Below are 18,642 nucleotides of genomic sequence, written 5' to 3' on the forward strand. Positions count from 1 at the left end.
CAGTGAGGGTAACCAGATGCAAGGGCCAATGCTTTGTTTAAAGGCCACCAGAATCCCCAAACAAGATAACCATATAGCATATGTAAGGTCAAGTCAGTTCTTGCCAGGAGAGTAGAGAGGCAGTAGGCACGAGTAGCCTCTGGCATTGAGTTCTTGGATCTGTCCTTGGTCAAAACCAGGTTTGTTTTCTGCTTTAAAAAAAATTTAAACCTTGACAAGAAACTAGTGCAAGAAGCACAATTATGCTCATTAACAAATGAGTAAGAGAATGTTTTTCTTCTGTACTTTGAGCTGGCTGCATCCTGAATGGGAACTCAGATATGGCAGTTTTGGACATGCCCAAGTGTGAGACTAAGTTACCCCGATGTAGCAGCTGACAGGGAATAAACTCCAAAATAATTAAAAGAAAGCAAACAGGTTTAGTTGTCTGAACAAGGAATTTTAATTTTAGGTCAACTATTGAACTAGGTCAACATCCAGTTCACAATGTCTACAGATAGTGGGCATAGCCAGTCACTACGGTAAGTTTATTGAAGCACCAAGCTCCACACAAGACTGTAAAATACATTTTAAACTACTAGTAAGAAAGCTTCTTCAAGTCAACAATACTATTAAGGGCCAGAGTTTAAGGACTAAATTTTCACCTTCCAAGCTATTTTAAGACAGCCAATCCATTGCAAAAGCAAACCGAACTGCTACATACTGAAACATAGAGCAGCAACTGCATTGAACAATTCCTGTAAATAATTCAAGGATACATTGAAACAGTATGGGTAAATTGTAATTTTTTATTGGAAAACAAATATACAACTTGGAATGGATTTGAGGCAAATCGTGCCATAAGCAGATTTTTTTTAAAATAAGTGGCTAAACAAAGTTTAAAAAGCATAGTAACAAGAGGAGAAAATGTTTTCTGGTACAGGACCAGCAGTACAAAAAAAACTTGTGTACGAGTACCTGGATAAATCACCCGTTTTGCATTAGTGCAACTTAAGTTTCATATTGTTGACTGTCAATCGTCCACAACGTTAAGACTCCACATTTCAACAACATGTTACAGGTATGGCCACAAACAAGTTACTGTGAAGTAAGCTAGGAGAATGACTTTTACAGTGCATTAGCCACACAACAGATACTATTAACCTCATTTTACTGCAAGAGTCCTCCTCCATCACAGAAAGGGGAATAAACTCTTGTGTACTAGAGAAGGAGAGTCGACATGTTGCTTTAACTAAGGAACTGCTAATGCATGGTAAACCCTAGCTTACTTAATGTAACTTGTCACACTAGTCATACCTAAGTCTCCTAAAGAAAGCTACTTTAATAGACAATCCAGATGTTCCCTCAATTAACCAACTCCATCTAACTTTAGATGTGCAGAAGGGCTTAAATATCCAGAGTAAGCCACATGCAACATTTGTTACTTAGATCAATTTTCCAAAAATCAGAACAATGACAGTAAGATAAAGGAGAAAAACATGGAGGAATGGCCTTCTAATTACTATACATGCATATTCTTTTGACAGTAAGGGAAAAACCTTTTACAGATAAGTTACAAACAGAGAAAAGGCAAATAAACAATTTTGTACAAGAAATTTAACACATTCTGTACAACGTCTTCACTTCGCTGTCATCATTTGTACAAACTCTGTAAAAGGAAAGAGTTGTATGAGTTATTCAGAGAAAAAAACTGAATTGCAAGATCTGAAAAGTGACCATACTGGTGCTGAACATTTTGAAAACTATGTTTTCAGTTATAGCCAAATAAAAGCATTTTCAAGACAGTCCCCTTTTTCACCAATCACACCTAAACCCCATCTATTTTTAATAGACAAAAGGCCTCTACTTTTTTATTAAAGCTGGTCCCTCAGTTAACTAGGGAACAACCTTATTTCCAAAACAAAGCATTGCTCATGTCCACCGACTTACAGATAGGGACAAGATACCCAAGAATGACTAAGAGTAGAAATCACACTGAAGTGACAATCAGTTAAGTAGGTATATACAGTGTTGAATTTCTTGTTTTCCAAAGCAGAACAGCCCAAGTCGTGCTATTTTGCCTGTCTTTAAGCAACTGCTTTAATGCTTATTCAGGGCACATAGTAAATCAGAACCCACAAAATAGGATTCATTTACTGTGCTGGAACACAGTTTCAGATACAATAATGAGAAGAGACTCGGAACCTAAAAGGAGTTAATTGGCTGCTCAAGTTTCAGAAGAGCAACTGGAAACAAGAGGGATGATGATCCTCTCTAGTGCCAGTCTCTGAACAGTCTACCCATAAGCACAGTGATGAAACAGCAGCCTTGTACATAAAAATAACTCTTCACTCACAGATGAGTGCTCGTCCTTAGGCCACAACCAAAGAGGCCTTAAAGGAAAAGCACACCTACACCTCAGAAACAGTACAGGTATTATCTGAAAATACCCTCACTACTTCCTACAGCACATTTGGAAAGTTAAAACGAAAACAAGCTTAGCGTGTCTGAGCTGCAAACACCTGTCTGAAAAAGAACTCCTGCTTGCATTACTTCATTTAAGTTTCAATGCCAGAAAAAAAGGAGGAAAAAGAAATAAGTTACAGTTGATTTGCGTGAAATATATTGAAGAGGTCTTCTAAAGGTCTTGAAATTTCTGCATATTTGAGAGGCTTTCTCCCTTTGGTTAATAAGCAATTTTAAAAGCATTTATGACAAATGAGTGAATTCCTACAATCAGATCAACATTCGTTAGTGAGCAGAACAGTATGTGAACATCTGACAACTTGCTTATTCTAATGGTCATTAGACATCATTAGATTTAGGAAGTTAATTCTTATACTGCACAGCTGAATAGTCTTTTTCTGCCTTTGGCACAAAGGCAGCAATAACACTCAAACTTGAACCCATTGAGAGGTACACAATGTACATATTAATTGAACATTAGTTAAAGGAACACTGCGTATTCAGATGAACTTGTCTGAACACTACCCTACTTAAACTTTGTGTGGCTATAAGCAACCACACAAGCACCAGCATTAGAAGTACTACACAAAAAGAATCAGTTAACAACTCCTTACCTTCATAGTTTACTTGACCATCACCATCAATGTCTGCTTCCCTAATCATTTCATCAACTTCTTCATCTGTTAGCTTCTCCCCAAGATTTGTCATCACATGACGGAGTTCTGCAGCACTAATGTAACCATTGCCATCCTGGGAGGGATAAAAGGAACACTGGAATAGACTTGCCTAAGGCCTAGTGACTTAACTATAACTTAAGAACATTGCAGAGCAAACTGAACATTGAGAACTTAACACAGTTTTAACACTAGCATTTGCACAATGCAAATGAGAGCTGCAAATGTATCTTCAACATTGTCCAATCTCTTAGTCTTAAAAAGTCATTTTAAGATCAACTTATCCAATATAGTCTACTTTGGCTGTCCTATTCAGAGACATTTTTATACCACTGACAATGCAATCAGCACCTTTTACAACCATCTTAGGTGATAGATGTTTATTAAATTATGTGACTGTGGTTCAAGTGGTTCTTAAAACAAGCTACTTATCTGATTTGCCTATTTAACAGGATTCCAGCACAAAGCCACAAGGCCTTCAGAGACTACGTTTACATATTCCACGCTAGGTGGGACACCAAATATTGAAGTACTAGTGTACACTAACTCAACTGACTTTCCTCTCCAACACCCAGGGTACTTCACATCATATGTTTTTGGCTCAAAGGTGCATCTTAAGTAAATCAAGTAACTTTAGACTCTTTTAGCAATTCACTTAGCAAAGACTACATGAAAGATTTAAAACATTATTTTAAGTACTTAAAACAATTTCCCTGCCAGTTATGTACAAGTATTTTAGTACCATAACAAGCAGTACCTTAAACGGCGTCACCTGCTACTATCCTGAACACCTCATTTGACTTCCACCTACAGTACCACAGTAGACTGAACTTTAGGGTGACTGGTCAATCTAGAGGTTCCAGATAACAGGACTGCAAATACCCCTCAGCTTCATGAGGAAGGACATTAGAACTCAGACAGTTTTCTCGAAAGGAATATTTAAGGTAAACATTACAGTACCTTGTCAAAGACACGGAACGCTTCTCTAATTTCTTCTTCACTATCTGTATCTTTCATTTTTCTTGCCATCATTGTCAGAAACTCTGGAAAGTCAATTGTGCCATTGCCTGAAAGACAATCACTTTGTTAGAAAAATGTGTTTCATGCACTTTATTAAATTACTTATTAGTAAAGTCTTACCATCAGCATCTACTTCATTGATCATGTCCTGTAGCTCTGCTTCTGTGGGGTTTTGACCAAGCGATCTCATCACTGTCCCCAACTCCTTTGTAGTTATAGTACCATCCCCATCCTTGTCAAATAGTGAAAAAGCTTCTTTGAATTCTGTACAACAACAAAAAAGTTAATCCCTTCAGCTTTGAAAGGTTAACTTAATTCACTGCTGCCTATTGTTCTAAGTTACTTGATTTCATTCTTGTAAGAAAATTCTGGTATACTGCTCAGTCAGTATAACTGTAATGCCAATATCAAAGCACCAACATCTGAAAAACTACCCACCAGTCTACCTATCAACCACATTTTGACCTAAACTAAGATGGAAGGTCATCCATTTCAGAAGTACTCAGATGTTTGTTACTATCTATCTTGAAAAGGATTCCTAACAGAATCGAAATAGCTATCTGGAACTAGAATGATCCACATTCTTGGTAGGAACTGTATCTCAACAGAAAACAGCATGGAATTAAATGAGAAAATTGAAAATTGGTACTTAAAATATAAATGCTATAGCTTAACAGCACCTTTACTACTAATTGAGGAGATGAGCCAATGGAAAAAGACCAAACTAAAACCAAGTTTCTCATTATAACCCACTTCTGCTAGACACAGATGTCTGAACAATGCAATGCTACCACAGTTGTTCAAGGAGGAAAGTCACTGGAGTCTTCACTTCTGAAAAGCTGCTTAGAAAATTGCTTCGGCCCTACTGCATCCTGAAACAGCACTCACAGAAGTGTTTCTGACTAGTTCTAAGACTGCTTTCACTGTGCATCAACATTACCTCTTAACCCCCTACAATGGCTGTATTGTAGCCAGGAATATTAATACAAGCATAACATGTTTAATTGTCCAGTCCAAAATGGAGCTGTTTTAATCCATGCCATCTGTTTGTCTTTGGCCACAGACCTTAAATGAGCTCACTGGGCTGTAGAAGCTCATACACACGACAGTTAAACATGAGAATCTTAACTTCTAGAGTTCAGATCCCTTTTACAGCTTCCAAAGCACCTAAGATCATGCCTTCGGACAACTCGTCAGCTCAAGGGTACTCCTTCATCAGAATACTTCCAAGTATTATTTTTTTTTCAACATTTCCAAGCAGCCAGTATTACAGATGGTGGGTTTCCCAGATCAGAATTAGTCACAGTAAAAACTGTGTTTTCACATGACCTGCATGAAGTCTTACTTCATCCACTTCATACTCTGAAACCCTTGAGGTAAGTACAAGCTGCCAAGTGTTAAAAATGGAACTACAAAATAGGCTTTTTATAGTTCATGAATGCAGCTATAATCCAGAGTCACAATCAAGTCTCAGGAAAAAAGCCCTACTCTTCTACATCTAACAGTTTGAAGTGTTCCAAAAGCAACTCCCACTGTTTAGCCCATAAGAATTGGAGCAAGGCTACTACAGGACCAAACAAAACTGTATGAAGCCAGTATTGTATAATCACCAAGCACCTGTACCTACAGTCAGTCCCAAACAGTCTTTGGGACTAGTTTCAGTTATCTTAGAGGCAACAAATAGGTTTATGTTTTACACCAGGGAAGGAAAGGCTTTCAGGTCGAGGCTAGTACAGAAGTTCATAGTCAAACATGGAAGGACCTCAAAAGGGGAAAGTTGAAGAGTCAAGTGCTCAAGTGTTATTCAAAATGTTTAGCTGTTAACCACTTTGTCCTTCACATGAAGGTCAACCATCCCTAACCTAACCATGAAGCAGACTTCTCAGCACTGCAGTAACCTTGCTTAGAAGCAGTAATACTTTTTTTTTCCCACAAAATTTAAGTTTTCTTTCTACAAAAATAGGCTTTTCAGTGGTATGTTCTGAACACTTGAAAGGAACCACTCAAAAGAGGACAATTCTACTCTTCTTTTACTGTAGGCTAAGAAGTAACCAGCTACAACTCGTAAGCATAACCATAAAGAAAATAAAGCAAGTCAAAGATTAGCAGCATATTCCCATTTGAAATGCTGGATCAAGTTAGGAATACAATTAAAATACCTCTTTAACCACTTCTGGGAACCACCTCCAGTAATTAGAATAAAGGAGTAACAACCTACACAGATACAGTTCATATGAGAACAAGAGGAATGTAGCATAGCTTTGGAAGATTTGCAGCCATGGCTAGTGAAGGTAGCTATGACTAAAGTTTAGTGAGTAATTCAATTCTGGCTTCCTGCAACATAAGGTTATAAAACAGACCTCATACACTTTATGACTCCAAGTAGCATGCGAAGCAAATCCTCTCTATTCCACTTCTCCATACCAAATCGCAAACGAAAACTCTCTCGTAAGGCTACAAGGTCTCCTTCCTCTGAAAAGCATCCTGCAGCAAGAAAACACTACTTCCAGGTCCATGAAAGAAAAGCTAATCCAACAGAATGCCAACACCACCACCCTAGCTCAAAATGTTCTTTTTCACCATAGCTTCCGAAGCATCTCTGCACCACATCACCTTTCCAGATGAAGTAGCAGTCTTCAGTGACCTAATATGTTCAGTGAACCAGGACTACCATTCCCATTCTTGCACAGTTTAGCAAAGCTATGTCTGGAACTTTATAGGAGAATTTCAATTGTTCTCCTCACAGCTACCAGGAGCTCAACACTTAAACATGTCTATTTCTACTATGGCATCAATTTAAAATCACTGTTGTGGCCAGATCCCCAACAGAGAAGCCCAGCACAGTAAAGGAACAAGATATAACAAACACCATACATAGGCCTACTTGTTCAGAGCCCAGTTAGAACCCTGAGGTCTAATGGGAGGAGGGACAGCTCAGCAGACCAGTTGGCTTTGGGACAAAGGCATCTTCAGGCTGCTCCCCCACCCGACCACCCACATGAAGTGGTCCTGACCTACGTACCTTTTTAATACAACGCTTAACCAAAGGGATGGCCACTGGACTTAGCAACTTCAATTCTTACTGAATGTAACTGCAGCCAGTATTCACTTTTCGTACCTACTCAGCTTTCAAAATTCAGTCTTTCGTATGAACAAACTCTGGGAAGCTTCACCTCTTCTTACACTGATGAGGAGTTTCAGTCCTACATGATTAATGAGTTCCCTGGAAAATAACGTCTTGAATCTTTAACAACTCTATTCTGGTGCTTTGCAGCACAGGTGGAAGATTTTAAGCCCAGGAGAAGTGGCTGCATTAAGTATTCTGGCCTTTTATTTAGGAAAGGTAAAGTTGTCACTACCTTGCAGTGTACCATTTACTAAGTTCACCTTTAAATTAAAAGCTAGGTACCTTCAGAGAAGCTCAGTTACAGTGGCAGTGGCTCAAGTTTTCCAAGCCACAGTATGTAGAACACACAAATTTTACCTGGAAGTCTTCATGGGAAGACACTGGGCTTTAGCAGCAAAACTAAGCAGACTGCTTAGTCAGCTGCAGCCCTTCCTAAGCAGTACTGAGGACGGTTCCCTAACAGACCACCAGTGGGCTCATGTCTTCACCTCTGAGGTTCATGGTTTATGGTTTACTTGCAAACACATTTGCTTAATGAAATACCAGTAACTGAACTGAAAGCGGTAGGACATTTTACCCTGAATACTAACACTAAAGATATACTTTTATTCCTTCCAAGCAGATGAAAACCTCTGTTCCAGCATGACAGGCTTATCAATACTCACTTTTTGTTCCAAGAATTATATCATCATAAATGAATAGCTAAAATTTGCACTAATCCCAAGGTAACAAGCTTCCTGTTTATATTCCATAATCAACTACATCAACTAATAAAGCTTCTACAGTTAAGAACTGGAACAATGATGCATTACTGAAAAGACAGTAGTGACAATTGATAAATCCTGCTCCAACTAAACTGATCACAAAACTTTTAAGATATGTAGGTCAGTTCCAGAAAAAAAAAATAAAATCTTAAGTTGAACTAAATTTGGCTTGTGCTTACTCACAAGACAGTACCATGGAAACAAGTAAATAGACTAAGGATTTTCCATAAAACCATAATTAGTCCTCCTTTGAGTAAAAGCAAGCTTCTAAAGTATCAAAGCTACAGAAGAATGTTCTTACACTTCAGATTTGGCAATTATGGCAAAAACAAACCAGCTCAGGACACTTCTGTTTAATACAGTGTCTTTAAGAGATACACCACCGTTAAATAGCAGTATCTCTTAGAGGATGTTATTTGTATGCTTGACCTGGCACTATTAGATTAGCAGAACCCTAACATCCTCAAGAATAAATTCACATGACAGTTATGCACACTAAGACTTTCTAGTATTAACACTATACACTTGTCAGATCAAAACCCTTCTTTAATGTCTTTGGCAAAGCTGAATTCTGCATGACCAGCTTTAAGTCACATCAATTACTGAAGTTCAAATAAGTCTACAGAGAACAATAAGGAACACCCAAGTTTGTGCAGCCTGCATGAGCAGTAGACACGATAACGCAAAGTTTTTGTCATTAATAAGCAGTTGTAAGTGCACGTAACCCATAGTTAAGAGGCCAATACTAAGATATAAGAGATGCATATTTAAGCATTTCAGAGCAAGTGCCAGACCATCAGAACAGCACACACATAACACTTGTGTCCAAGCACAAAATGCAGTTCCAAATATGGAATATTAAGAGTTGTCATCTTGAAGCCAATCTCTGCTGTCATCAACAAGAGCCACTCTGAAACATCTCTGCTGACAGGAGACAGCACAGTACATTATTTTTGCCTTCTGTTACAAAAGTACTGCAGATTCCAAGCCTTCACCAAAGACCTGTCATTCTCCCCCTGCCCACCCCCTTTCAGTTCACACTTGGGACAATTCTGTAGTCATGAGACAAACATGAAGAGTCACAGGTCTATTAGCCAGTAAAGATGTGAGGATTGTTTTAACTACACTTCACATTCATTGTGTCCATGGTGCTTTTACAGTAGATGAGCCTTTAAAACTTAGGTAACATATCAAAACATTCCACCATATTACTTTAGTATCTAAGAAAGCAAAATATCTTGTGTAACACAAGACTGTCACTGGATTAAGAGATGTGCCAGGTCAACTAGGAGTAGCAACACAGCACAAAAGTCTCACCTGCAATCTGCTCTTCTGTCAGTTGATCAGCCTGCAATAAAAGAGAATATGATTATAGTTGTAGCAAAAGTTCAAGGTAAAATAAGACTTGTGGAAGCCTCTAATATGGTAGCTGCTCTTCATGACTTATCTATAGCATTCTGAAATAGTTCTAACTAATACAGCTCAAAAGTCATCAGGATTGCTTGCTAAGTAAAACTGGTAGCCTATCCTCATTTCCTGACCCTGAAATATCTGATAGACCCAAGTAATATATTACCACTTTTATCAATCAATTGCCCAAGCAACATTACCAAGCTCAGGGCACACAGGCCCCTCTCTATAGACTGGTTTTAAAAACCTCATTCACACAGCACACTACCATGCTCAGTTTCAAATGAAACACTTTAGGTCTAAGTAATGCAGCAGGAACTCCCAAATGCCAAATTTAAGGCAGACTAGTATCTTCTGCTAAGTTACAATGGTAAAATTAGAGAAATACACTCTTCACTAGAATTAAATAATCCCTTGATTAACATGTCCAAGCTTCATGTCCAAGACCTGGCTGTAAAACAAAAGACACCAGCTTCAGCCCAAACCAGTCATTTCAGTGACATGTGGCTGCCTAGACCTTTTCAGACCATTGTCTACACTGACTCAGCTACCAGGTAGTTAACAGGGCCAGTAGAGAGAGGTTTTGTGGTCTAGGGTGTAATTTCTGTATCAGTTGGGTAAACTCCAGTTTATACCTCTTCTGCATCTATCACCAGTTTTGAATCAACTGTATTTGACAGCAATAAAACCCCTCAGTCTTTGAGGCCAAACCCCAAATGGACTTCACTCCTGAAGGAGCACAAAGGTGTTTGAGGACTGTAGAAACACCTTCCCAGGGTCTCAAGTCAGCTTATTCTTCAAACAAATTCTGGACAGCTTCAACTCAATTGCACTAACAAGGCCACACATCTCCTTCAGGGAAGATTCTTGAACTCTTTACTTCATAGTACCCCACTGAAGAGTAAAACCCACAGTAAAATACAGAAAAGACACATTCACTGCCTAAGCGCAACAGTGCATTTTCAGTTTTGTTCCTGTTGTGACCATTTCAGCAACAACCCTTTTTGTAGTTAATGCAATACTGACAGAAAAATTTTCAGTCACTAGGTGTGCCCACCACACTCTCCCTACACATTAACCATCTGTCAAGGGAAGACTTAGAAAAAGGTATATGCACCACCTGTCAATTTTTATTTAAGTAATTACAATTTGAATTACATTCCTATATTGCATATAAACTTAGAAATTACCAGCTGCTGGTTATTCCTCCTATAACAGAAGGAAAGATAACTACTCAAGCAGTCATACAAGAGCTAAACTGCTTCCTCCCCCCAAAAAAATCTGCATACAATACAGCAACAGCCAAGACAAAGGCCTCGATCAGTTCCTTTCTCAGACTGCCTGGGGCTCACCTACTTTAAGAACCAAGACCTCCCTGCTGAGCAACTTTTAAACTAGCAGCCAACGGGTATTGGAAGCTACAGATTCCACTTGTCCAAATTTCAGCTGCTGTAGGAAGTATCCCCATGTAGGCTCCACTTTTTGTTAAAAAAAAAAAAACCAACAAAACCCCCTCAAAAAAACAACAAAACAAAAACAACAAACAGCGAACAAAAATCAGACTAGGGTGGCAGCAACACTGCTGAGAACATCACCGATTCGACTCTAGGCTTTGGGATGGAAGTATTCTGGCGGTCACCTGGCAGAAGCCTACCGGATTTTCGCTTGTCTGGAGAGTATCATTAACACAGGCTCCTACCTTTGCATGTTATTTACATTTTTACTGTTCGAGTGAGGAGAACGATGTGCTACATTTCCATAAGACATTTATATCCACAGAAAGGTGTAGATCAGATTTAAGCAACAAGAACCTAGTTTATTTAGGTCAGTACTTATGGGTTACCAAGTTGAGTCATGTACTGTTTTATACAAACAATTTTATATGAAGACGTGACATAGCAATGTGTGAGCTGTTAAGCGTTCTCAAGCTCTTCCTCCTCTCTAACTCTTCCAGAAACTTAAAACACCCTAACTATGAATTTGGATAAGCTCTGACAGTACCTGTAAGAGGTACACTGTTTGAGGAGAGCACAAACCTTATTAGAAGGCACAGGTATGGAGCAGTTGAAAGATAAGAGGGGAGGTGGGGCAAGGTTGAACAAACACCATCTGCACTCTGCAGTGCTGGGCTCTGCAGGGACTGCTGCGCAACAGCAGTAAAGGGCGGAGCCAGCAGCCTGCCAGATCCCTGCCTCCCGTGCCACCCAGGTGGAGGACTATCAGCCTGGAACCGTGCGCGCGGGTTACAGGCCACTGTGCCCTTCCGAGAGGGGCCTCCTGGAGTTCTATGCCCCGAATTTAATCTGGATTATCGTGCACCATACCTGTGACAGGGTGTGCACTTTGATCGAGGAAACGCAACTTCACATTCAAACGTTTTAAGTGCTGACTGTAACGTGCCTATGCTGAAGGTCTGACATGCCCTTTTCATCATGGCCAAGACCCACCTGCAAAACTCCTGATCCCATCATAGATTTGACACGGCATCCTGTGATTCACGTTGCAGTACTTTCATTTTCACTGCAGTAGCTCCCATCCCCCCACCCCCAGTTTGTGCGGAGGCCCTGACAAAGAATTTAAACCTCCTAGGAAAGCAGGGGAGCTGTTGTGTGTGCGGCGGTTTCTGTGGCACATACAGCCTCTAGAGGTAGTGTTTCATTACAGCCGTAGCTGCTCTGCAGTATTCAGTTTGGGAGATCCTCCACAGGGCTGACTAACACTGCCTGATAAAGAGCCACCAGCAAATGGCAAACACTGCTCCTCTCTGAAACTCGGCATTTCGGTGTTTTTCACAGGCATCGGATCTGAAGGGACAGTTCTGTTCTGGCAGGACGAACCGCGGAACAAGAACCAGACAGACTAGCATATACGGACTAAAATTAGGCTTATGGTAGGTTAGCTTATTCTAGGAGCAGATCATTCTGCCTTATCTAGCATGGGGAGTACTGGACAACATTCAGTCACAGGTTGAGCCAGTTTGGTCTGTCGGGATGAACTATAACCACATTCAGTGTCACTGTGCCTCCTGGACACACCCATTTTAACACAGACCTTGCTTGAAGATACTCCATTTTTGGTTCTCCACAGATGATGATTAAATGCAGCAAGTCTTTTGCTGCTAGATCCATTGCTTTTCCCCCCCTCCTTAATAGATGGTTTGCTGTATCGGTTCACGATTCAAGCAAAAGAACCAATTCAGGCTTCAATTCACCTAATTTCTTTGCTCAGAAAGAGCACTTCAAAGAACCTAAATTTTAAGTACCCATCGTTCACATTAGACATGACGAGCTGACAGTGATCTGATTCCTCAGAAGCACGTAATGAATGAAAAGACAATTCCACAATACTTAATGCAGAGATAGCCCTAAGTGATCACTGGTGCTGCTTTTGCAACGAAATTGATTTTTGTACGTTTCTCATTATCCACTTGTTTAAAAAAAAAACAAAACAAAACAAACAAAACCTAAATTCACATCGTCTAGACCGAATTTGAAACAATTCTCCGATCCCACAAAATGCGCTTTATTTCGACAGGGGATTAAAATCCTAAAGGCATCACTGAAAAAATTATAAACGCAAGACTGTCCTCTGCAGTGACCAAAACGGGAAGCCAAAATTGATTTAAAAAAAAAAAAAAGAGAACACAAATAATCCCTTGTCCAACAGAGCCGCCAACAGCAAGGCGCTACCACGGAATCGGCAGGGGCTCCAACGCGAGCTGACAACAGGTCTAGCGAGGAGGGCGATGGTGCAGTGAGGCACAGCCTGCCCCTCATCATCATGCTGCTCAGAAGCTGCAGGGCTCCGCAATGCATTATTATGCCCAGGCGCAGCACACCTCGCTAGCGAGCCGGACATCTTAGGCTGCCTCCCCAGGCACTCTCAGCCGCACACGCCAGGGACAGGGGAGGGGGAAAGCGATAAGAACGCGGAGCTGATGCCATCGTGGCAAGCTCCTTCCCCTGCTCCCAGAGCCCCAGGTCCCCTCCCAGGCGGGACCGCTATCCACCGCTCTCCCCCCCCGGCACGCGCCCAGCGCCGCCTCACGGCGCTCCCGCCGACCCCGGGGCCGTTTGGATTTGAATCCGCACCAACGCCCCAGGGCGGGAAAGGGACCCGGGCGGGACCCATCCGCCGCCACCACTTCCTCCCACGCACACGGCGCCTCCGAGCGGGACCATCCGCGCCCCCGTCGGCCGCAGCGAGGGACGCCTGCAACCCTACCTCCTCCCCGCCCTTCTGCAGGCGACCTCGCCCCACACCAGCCAACCTCCCCCCCCATCCGTACCCAATCCAGCCGCCCCCACCCCCCGCCTCACACGCCGAGCACCACAGCGGCGCCCGCCGAACCCTGCGGCTGCTCCGTGCCCAGGGACTCACCATGGTGGCCCGGCCTGGCTGCGGGGTGCGGTGGGAGCTGAAAGCTGCACGGGGCGCACGCTGCGCGACCTGCCCGCTGCACGGCTCGCCTCACACTGAGCCCTGCCCGCCCGCCGCCGGCGCCTCATAAACCGCCTCACCGCCCGCCCGGATCGCTCCGCGCCGCTCCCTCCCCCCTCCCCTTCCCTCGGCAGCGAGCGGAGCTGCGAAACGAGTCCCGGCCCTTCGCGCCCTTCTCGGCGGGGCCCCCCCGCGCCCGGAGCGCGGCCCCTCTACCCCTAAACTCCCGAGCCGAGGCGCACGAAAGGGTGACGTTCAGGAAAAACTGGGGTCTGCGCTTGTGAAACGGTGTGGAGAGGAGCAGGGGTGCGGAGGGGGGCAGGGCGAGGGACTATTTCCCTGGGCGGAAGGGGATCTTAGGAAAAAATGCCGAGGAGTGCAGGGACTCCGTAAGGAGGGCGCTGATTGGTGGGTTCGTACCTGCAATGCGTCACTCGGACATGCACAGTCTGGGCCGGGAACGCGGTTCCCCCTCCCCCCGCCCGCAGTGCGTGAGGGCCCGGCAGGGCCGGGGCCGGCCCGCCGCCCGTCAGCACCCACGGTGGCCGGGACACGGCCGCTGTCCCGCTCCCTGGGCACCGAGCGGGAACAGTATCCCTGGGACCGCGTTTGCTAGAATGTTTGGAGCCTTTATCTCGCTGTACCCCGGAAAGCCTCACCCACACAGAGTTACTAAATGAGACTCGCTCCGCAACCAACACAGTGCAGAAAAAAAATTCCCATCTCGCGCTGCAAGCCAGAGATGCTTCGTCGTTTGGTAGCGTTGTTTAAAAGGACAGATTTACCAGAATCGATTAGGTTGGAAATGACCCCTGAGATCATCGAGTCCAACCTTAGACCGAATACCACCAAGTGCCATCGTCCAGACTTTGCTGAAAGCAAACACCTCCAGGGACGGTGACTCCACCGCCTCCCTGGGCAGCCCATTCAAATGTCTAATCACCCTTTCTATGAAGAAATTCCCCTAAAGTCCAACCTAAACCTCCTCAATTAGACATTTTTCCTGTTTCTCCCTGTTAGGAACGGTGTACGCCCAAATCCTGTGCCTGAGAACAGGTGGCCAGAAATTCTGAGCTGAAATCTGGAGTCTTAGCACCATTTTCTGTAAGATGCATTTGGGCAAATGGCTCCAGACACAACTTTCAAACTTGCATGTATATTTTAAAAGACAATTTAGCAATGTCAGCTGAATTCAGTGAAAGCAGACCAACCTGCCATCTCTGAAAACCACAACACTCATTTTTGGGACGATAAATCCATTATTAAACTTTGGGGGCCTGAGTTACAGTTTTCTGACCTAAGTTTGAATACAAATTACCAATCACATTTCAATACAAATTACCTACTTCCATATCTACTGAAGGAATTATTTTGTTGGTATTTTATACCTATCTAATCACTGTTATTACAAAAACTAGAGCAATGGCTCTTACTTCGCACGCTAAAGAGGTTTCAGTCATCTCTGCTCTTTGCAGTCTCTTTGGTTTATAGGCCATAGAAATAGGATGTGCCTGGGAGGGGACTGGCATGAACCAACTCTTTAACAGAAACTTTGTGAGGTTTTTCCCCCTGAATATTAATGGAAATCCTCAGGCCTGATTTCTTTTCAGGATAATCTTGTGTTCACCAAATTCAGTAAAAAAGGGGGGAATAAAAAAACCCCCAAACCCAGAACACGATCTGATTTCTTAAAATAATTAGGGACCCCTTGACTGAGTCCAGTGGCTCTCATCTCTCTTCCTCACTTTGTGATCATAGGGAACACAGAAAACAACACTTAAATTTGGCCTTCACACTTGAAATCAATCTGCAGTTACTCTTTTGTGATGCACTAGTTTGTTAGGCCTCCTTTCCTCTTACTGTATAGTCCACAAATCATACACATTGAACTATTGTCTTTGTATACTCTGATAACATTTTTTATCTGATAACTCTGATAACCTAGGTAGTGCATACGTAGGTGAACAAATACTCTCCTGAGAAAGCAATGACTGACAAGGTTATTGTTACACATGCCCTCTCCAACCTCTGCCATAGGAAGCAGGAGCAAATCCCCACCTGTGGTCAGGCTATGCTCCACGCAGACAGATGAGCTTCAAGCGAGTTTTCCTCCTCTCCAATGCCTCCTTTGGTTCAGTTTTAAGGATTCCTTTGACATTCCCAAGTTCTTTACATTTCTAGAGGCGTGAATCACTGCAGACAAGTTCTTGACCAAAAAAATTCATCAACCGCTCTAGATTTGGGATAAAAGTGGCATAGCAGCACTCAGGGTGAGTGCATGTCACACCCTGAAATCTGGAGCAGAGCAGAGCAGCGTGCTGGCGTGTCTGCGTGGAGCAAAACCATCTCCTGTGGAGATGTTAGCTTGGGTCCTGGCAACAAAACGCCCACGGGTGCATGGTGCTGGGCCTGATATGCCAGGCCCTTTCCTCAGCATCTGTCCTTTATCCTCACAGTACCCTGGAGAGGCAAAACATTGTGACACCTGGGCTACTCAGGTGCCAAGTCTCAAGGGATCTATTAAAATGAGGTATATAAACATTTCTGAATGAAGCTGGTTCTGAGAGATTTGATGAAAAGTATGTGGCAGGGCTGTATTGAGACAGCAGGTTCTGCCTGAGTCCTGTTCCTGGAGTCTCAGGAGCATGGAGGCTGTAGAAAACATGAGGCCCACAGCATAAATAAAATGCAGGCTCTTTCACTATGGCCTAAGGGTTTGCTGAGGAGCAGGTACTTGAATGCAAGAATGTCTGGTCCCAGAGAATCTGACCACCATAGCATTTGGGTTTTTATAATGTCCATTTAAGTATTTGGTATCTGTAATTTATATTTAATTCTTCATATTCTTTTTGGTTGTGTTCAGTTTTCTCTAAAGTGGTCATTCAGAGCATCCTCCCTCTGCCATATGTTTCTTATGCCCCCTGGTTCCTTGATCTCTCTCTCTCCCCTTTCTCTGTTCTTATGTGTCTCCTTTTTTCCATCTGCGTTTTCCTCCAGCAGCACCCATTTCCTGTGGGTTTCATCACCACCCCCACCCTGCTTCCATCTGTTGAAGAGATCAGCCACGAAGTTAACTTGCAATTACACTACCCGTGAAATTACACCAACACTTCCAGCGGCATTACTAAGCATTAAAGTGAACAACCCAGTGAAATTAATGGGATGGGGGGAGTTCTCCCGTCTCACAAACGGGTTGTTGGCACTCTGAGGCAGGTAAACCAGCAGATTCTCAGGTATATTGAGGTCCTCTCCCAGTAGCCTAGAGAAGCAGAATCGCTTTCCAGCAGCCCAGCTGACGCTCTTCGCAGCCTGCATGTGCCACGAGAGGCAGGGAAATACATCAAATGACCGGCCGCGGGCGTGGGCTGCGACTGACACCTCTGACAGAGCAATAATGGGAATTGACGGTCATTTCTCTGTTGCAATGGTCAGGTATAGCTCTACTGACTTGGGCTTTTTAATGTGATAATTTCTTTTTCTGGTATGTAATTTAATAGATTTGTCAATGCTTGTCCGCTGTGCTTCTCCCCCTGTCCCCTCTCCCAACACAGAAATATAGTTTTACAGAAGTCTACTTTCAGGATCATGGCAGCAAATTAGAAAAGCAATTTGAGCTCCAAGGTTAGATGAGCTGCGTATGCCAGCAATTTTCACAGTTACTCTTTGTGGTATATTTAATATTGTGAAAATGCAATTTATTCTATCGTTTTAGTAATACTTTAATGGATCATTCGGACTGATGCATACAGACCACAGTGCAATGGCATAAAACGCTATAGCTGCTTCCTCAAGATTATATTTTGAACAACCTAATTAGAAATTAACTGTAAATTTTATGAGTGATTTTCTGAGATAAGAAGCAAAAGTTCTCTACCTAGAGTGGGTACTAACACAGCATTTAACTAACTGCTGCATACAGAAGGAAAATAGCTCATGGCTGTTTTTTGCATAATGGGTCTGATTTTTTCCTGCTTTGTCTGTAATAGAGAACTTGCCTCCCTGAGAAAGGCCTTTATCCTCAGTTCCAACTTCATGGGGATAAAACTAGGGTGTAAATCAATACTTAGCCACTTAGCCAATGGTAGGCCCATTCAGCCCTTAGCAAGGAAAAACTTAGTTGTGTGCAAATTTTAAGGTGCTAAATGAGACATCCCTGTTTCTGGTATCCTGAGATCATCTGTTGATCAAACAACCCAGAATGCTGAGAACTGGGAGGAGCTGGGGTGACTGCTCATCCAGGTACCCTCACCTCACGTGGATGACAGCAGCAGATATTAACAAACAGAGGTTTATGGATGGTGTTGGATGGAAGACACCTCCTCTAATATAAACATGCTTGTGGGAATAGCTGCATTTTTCCCTTGCATGTTGAAAACCTTACCCTGTCCTTTATGCCTGCTCCCTGAAGGACTCACATCTGGACTAAATAGTACCCAGCAATTATAGGGATGGCACTTCTTCCCCTACAGAATAGTACAGGAGATTCCTCCCACACTTCAGTTTCTGTAGGAAGTGCATAGATAAGAGCACTACATGGTCTGAGTTGCAGGCAAAAGGGACTGCATTACATTTTCAGAACATGCCCATAGCTGTGTCAATGCTGAAGGCAATGCAGGCATATCCCAATCAGCATTTGGTAACTCAGATATGGATAGCAAGGTAGCTCTAGAAGTGTAGTGCTTACCACAGACTGCCAGACCCTCTCAAGAAGCCATTCAGGTTTGAAGCCAGCAGATACAGAGCTCTATTGTGAGGATTACCT

The 18,642-nt window shown here is 42.8% G+C and overlaps 1 protein-coding gene across 2 annotated transcripts in view; it reads right to left on the reverse strand.

The window, feature by feature from the left end:
* Positions 1 to 418: 418 nt before the first annotated feature.
* The window catches only part of CALM2 (calmodulin 2), a 39,346-nt gene continuing 21,122 nt past the window's right edge, over positions 419 to 18,642 (reverse strand). The window contains exons 1-6 of one of the 2 annotated variants that reach the window (XM_032684604.1): positions 13,821 to 13,971; positions 9,348 to 9,378; positions 4,260 to 4,403; positions 4,080 to 4,186; positions 3,060 to 3,195; positions 419 to 1,648 (exon numbers count right to left, since the gene is read on the reverse strand). In XM_032684604.1, coding sequence (XP_032540495.1) covers positions 1,620 to 1,648; positions 3,060 to 3,195; positions 4,080 to 4,186; positions 4,260 to 4,403; positions 9,348 to 9,378; positions 13,821 to 13,823 — 450 coding nt within the window. In that variant the 5' untranslated portion in view covers positions 13,824 to 13,971 and the 3' untranslated portion in view covers positions 419 to 1,619. Of the gene's footprint in view, positions 1,649 to 3,059; positions 3,196 to 4,079; positions 4,187 to 4,259; positions 4,404 to 9,347; positions 9,379 to 13,820; positions 13,972 to 18,642 lie in introns of those variants that run through there. The other variant, XM_032684603.1, reaches the window with a different exon arrangement.

This window comes from Chiroxiphia lanceolata, chromosome 3 (genome assembly GCF_009829145.1).
Source record: "Chiroxiphia lanceolata isolate bChiLan1 chromosome 3, bChiLan1.pri, whole genome shotgun sequence".
In the NCBI taxonomy this organism is placed as follows: Eukaryota; Metazoa; Chordata; class Aves; order Passeriformes; family Pipridae; genus Chiroxiphia; species Chiroxiphia lanceolata.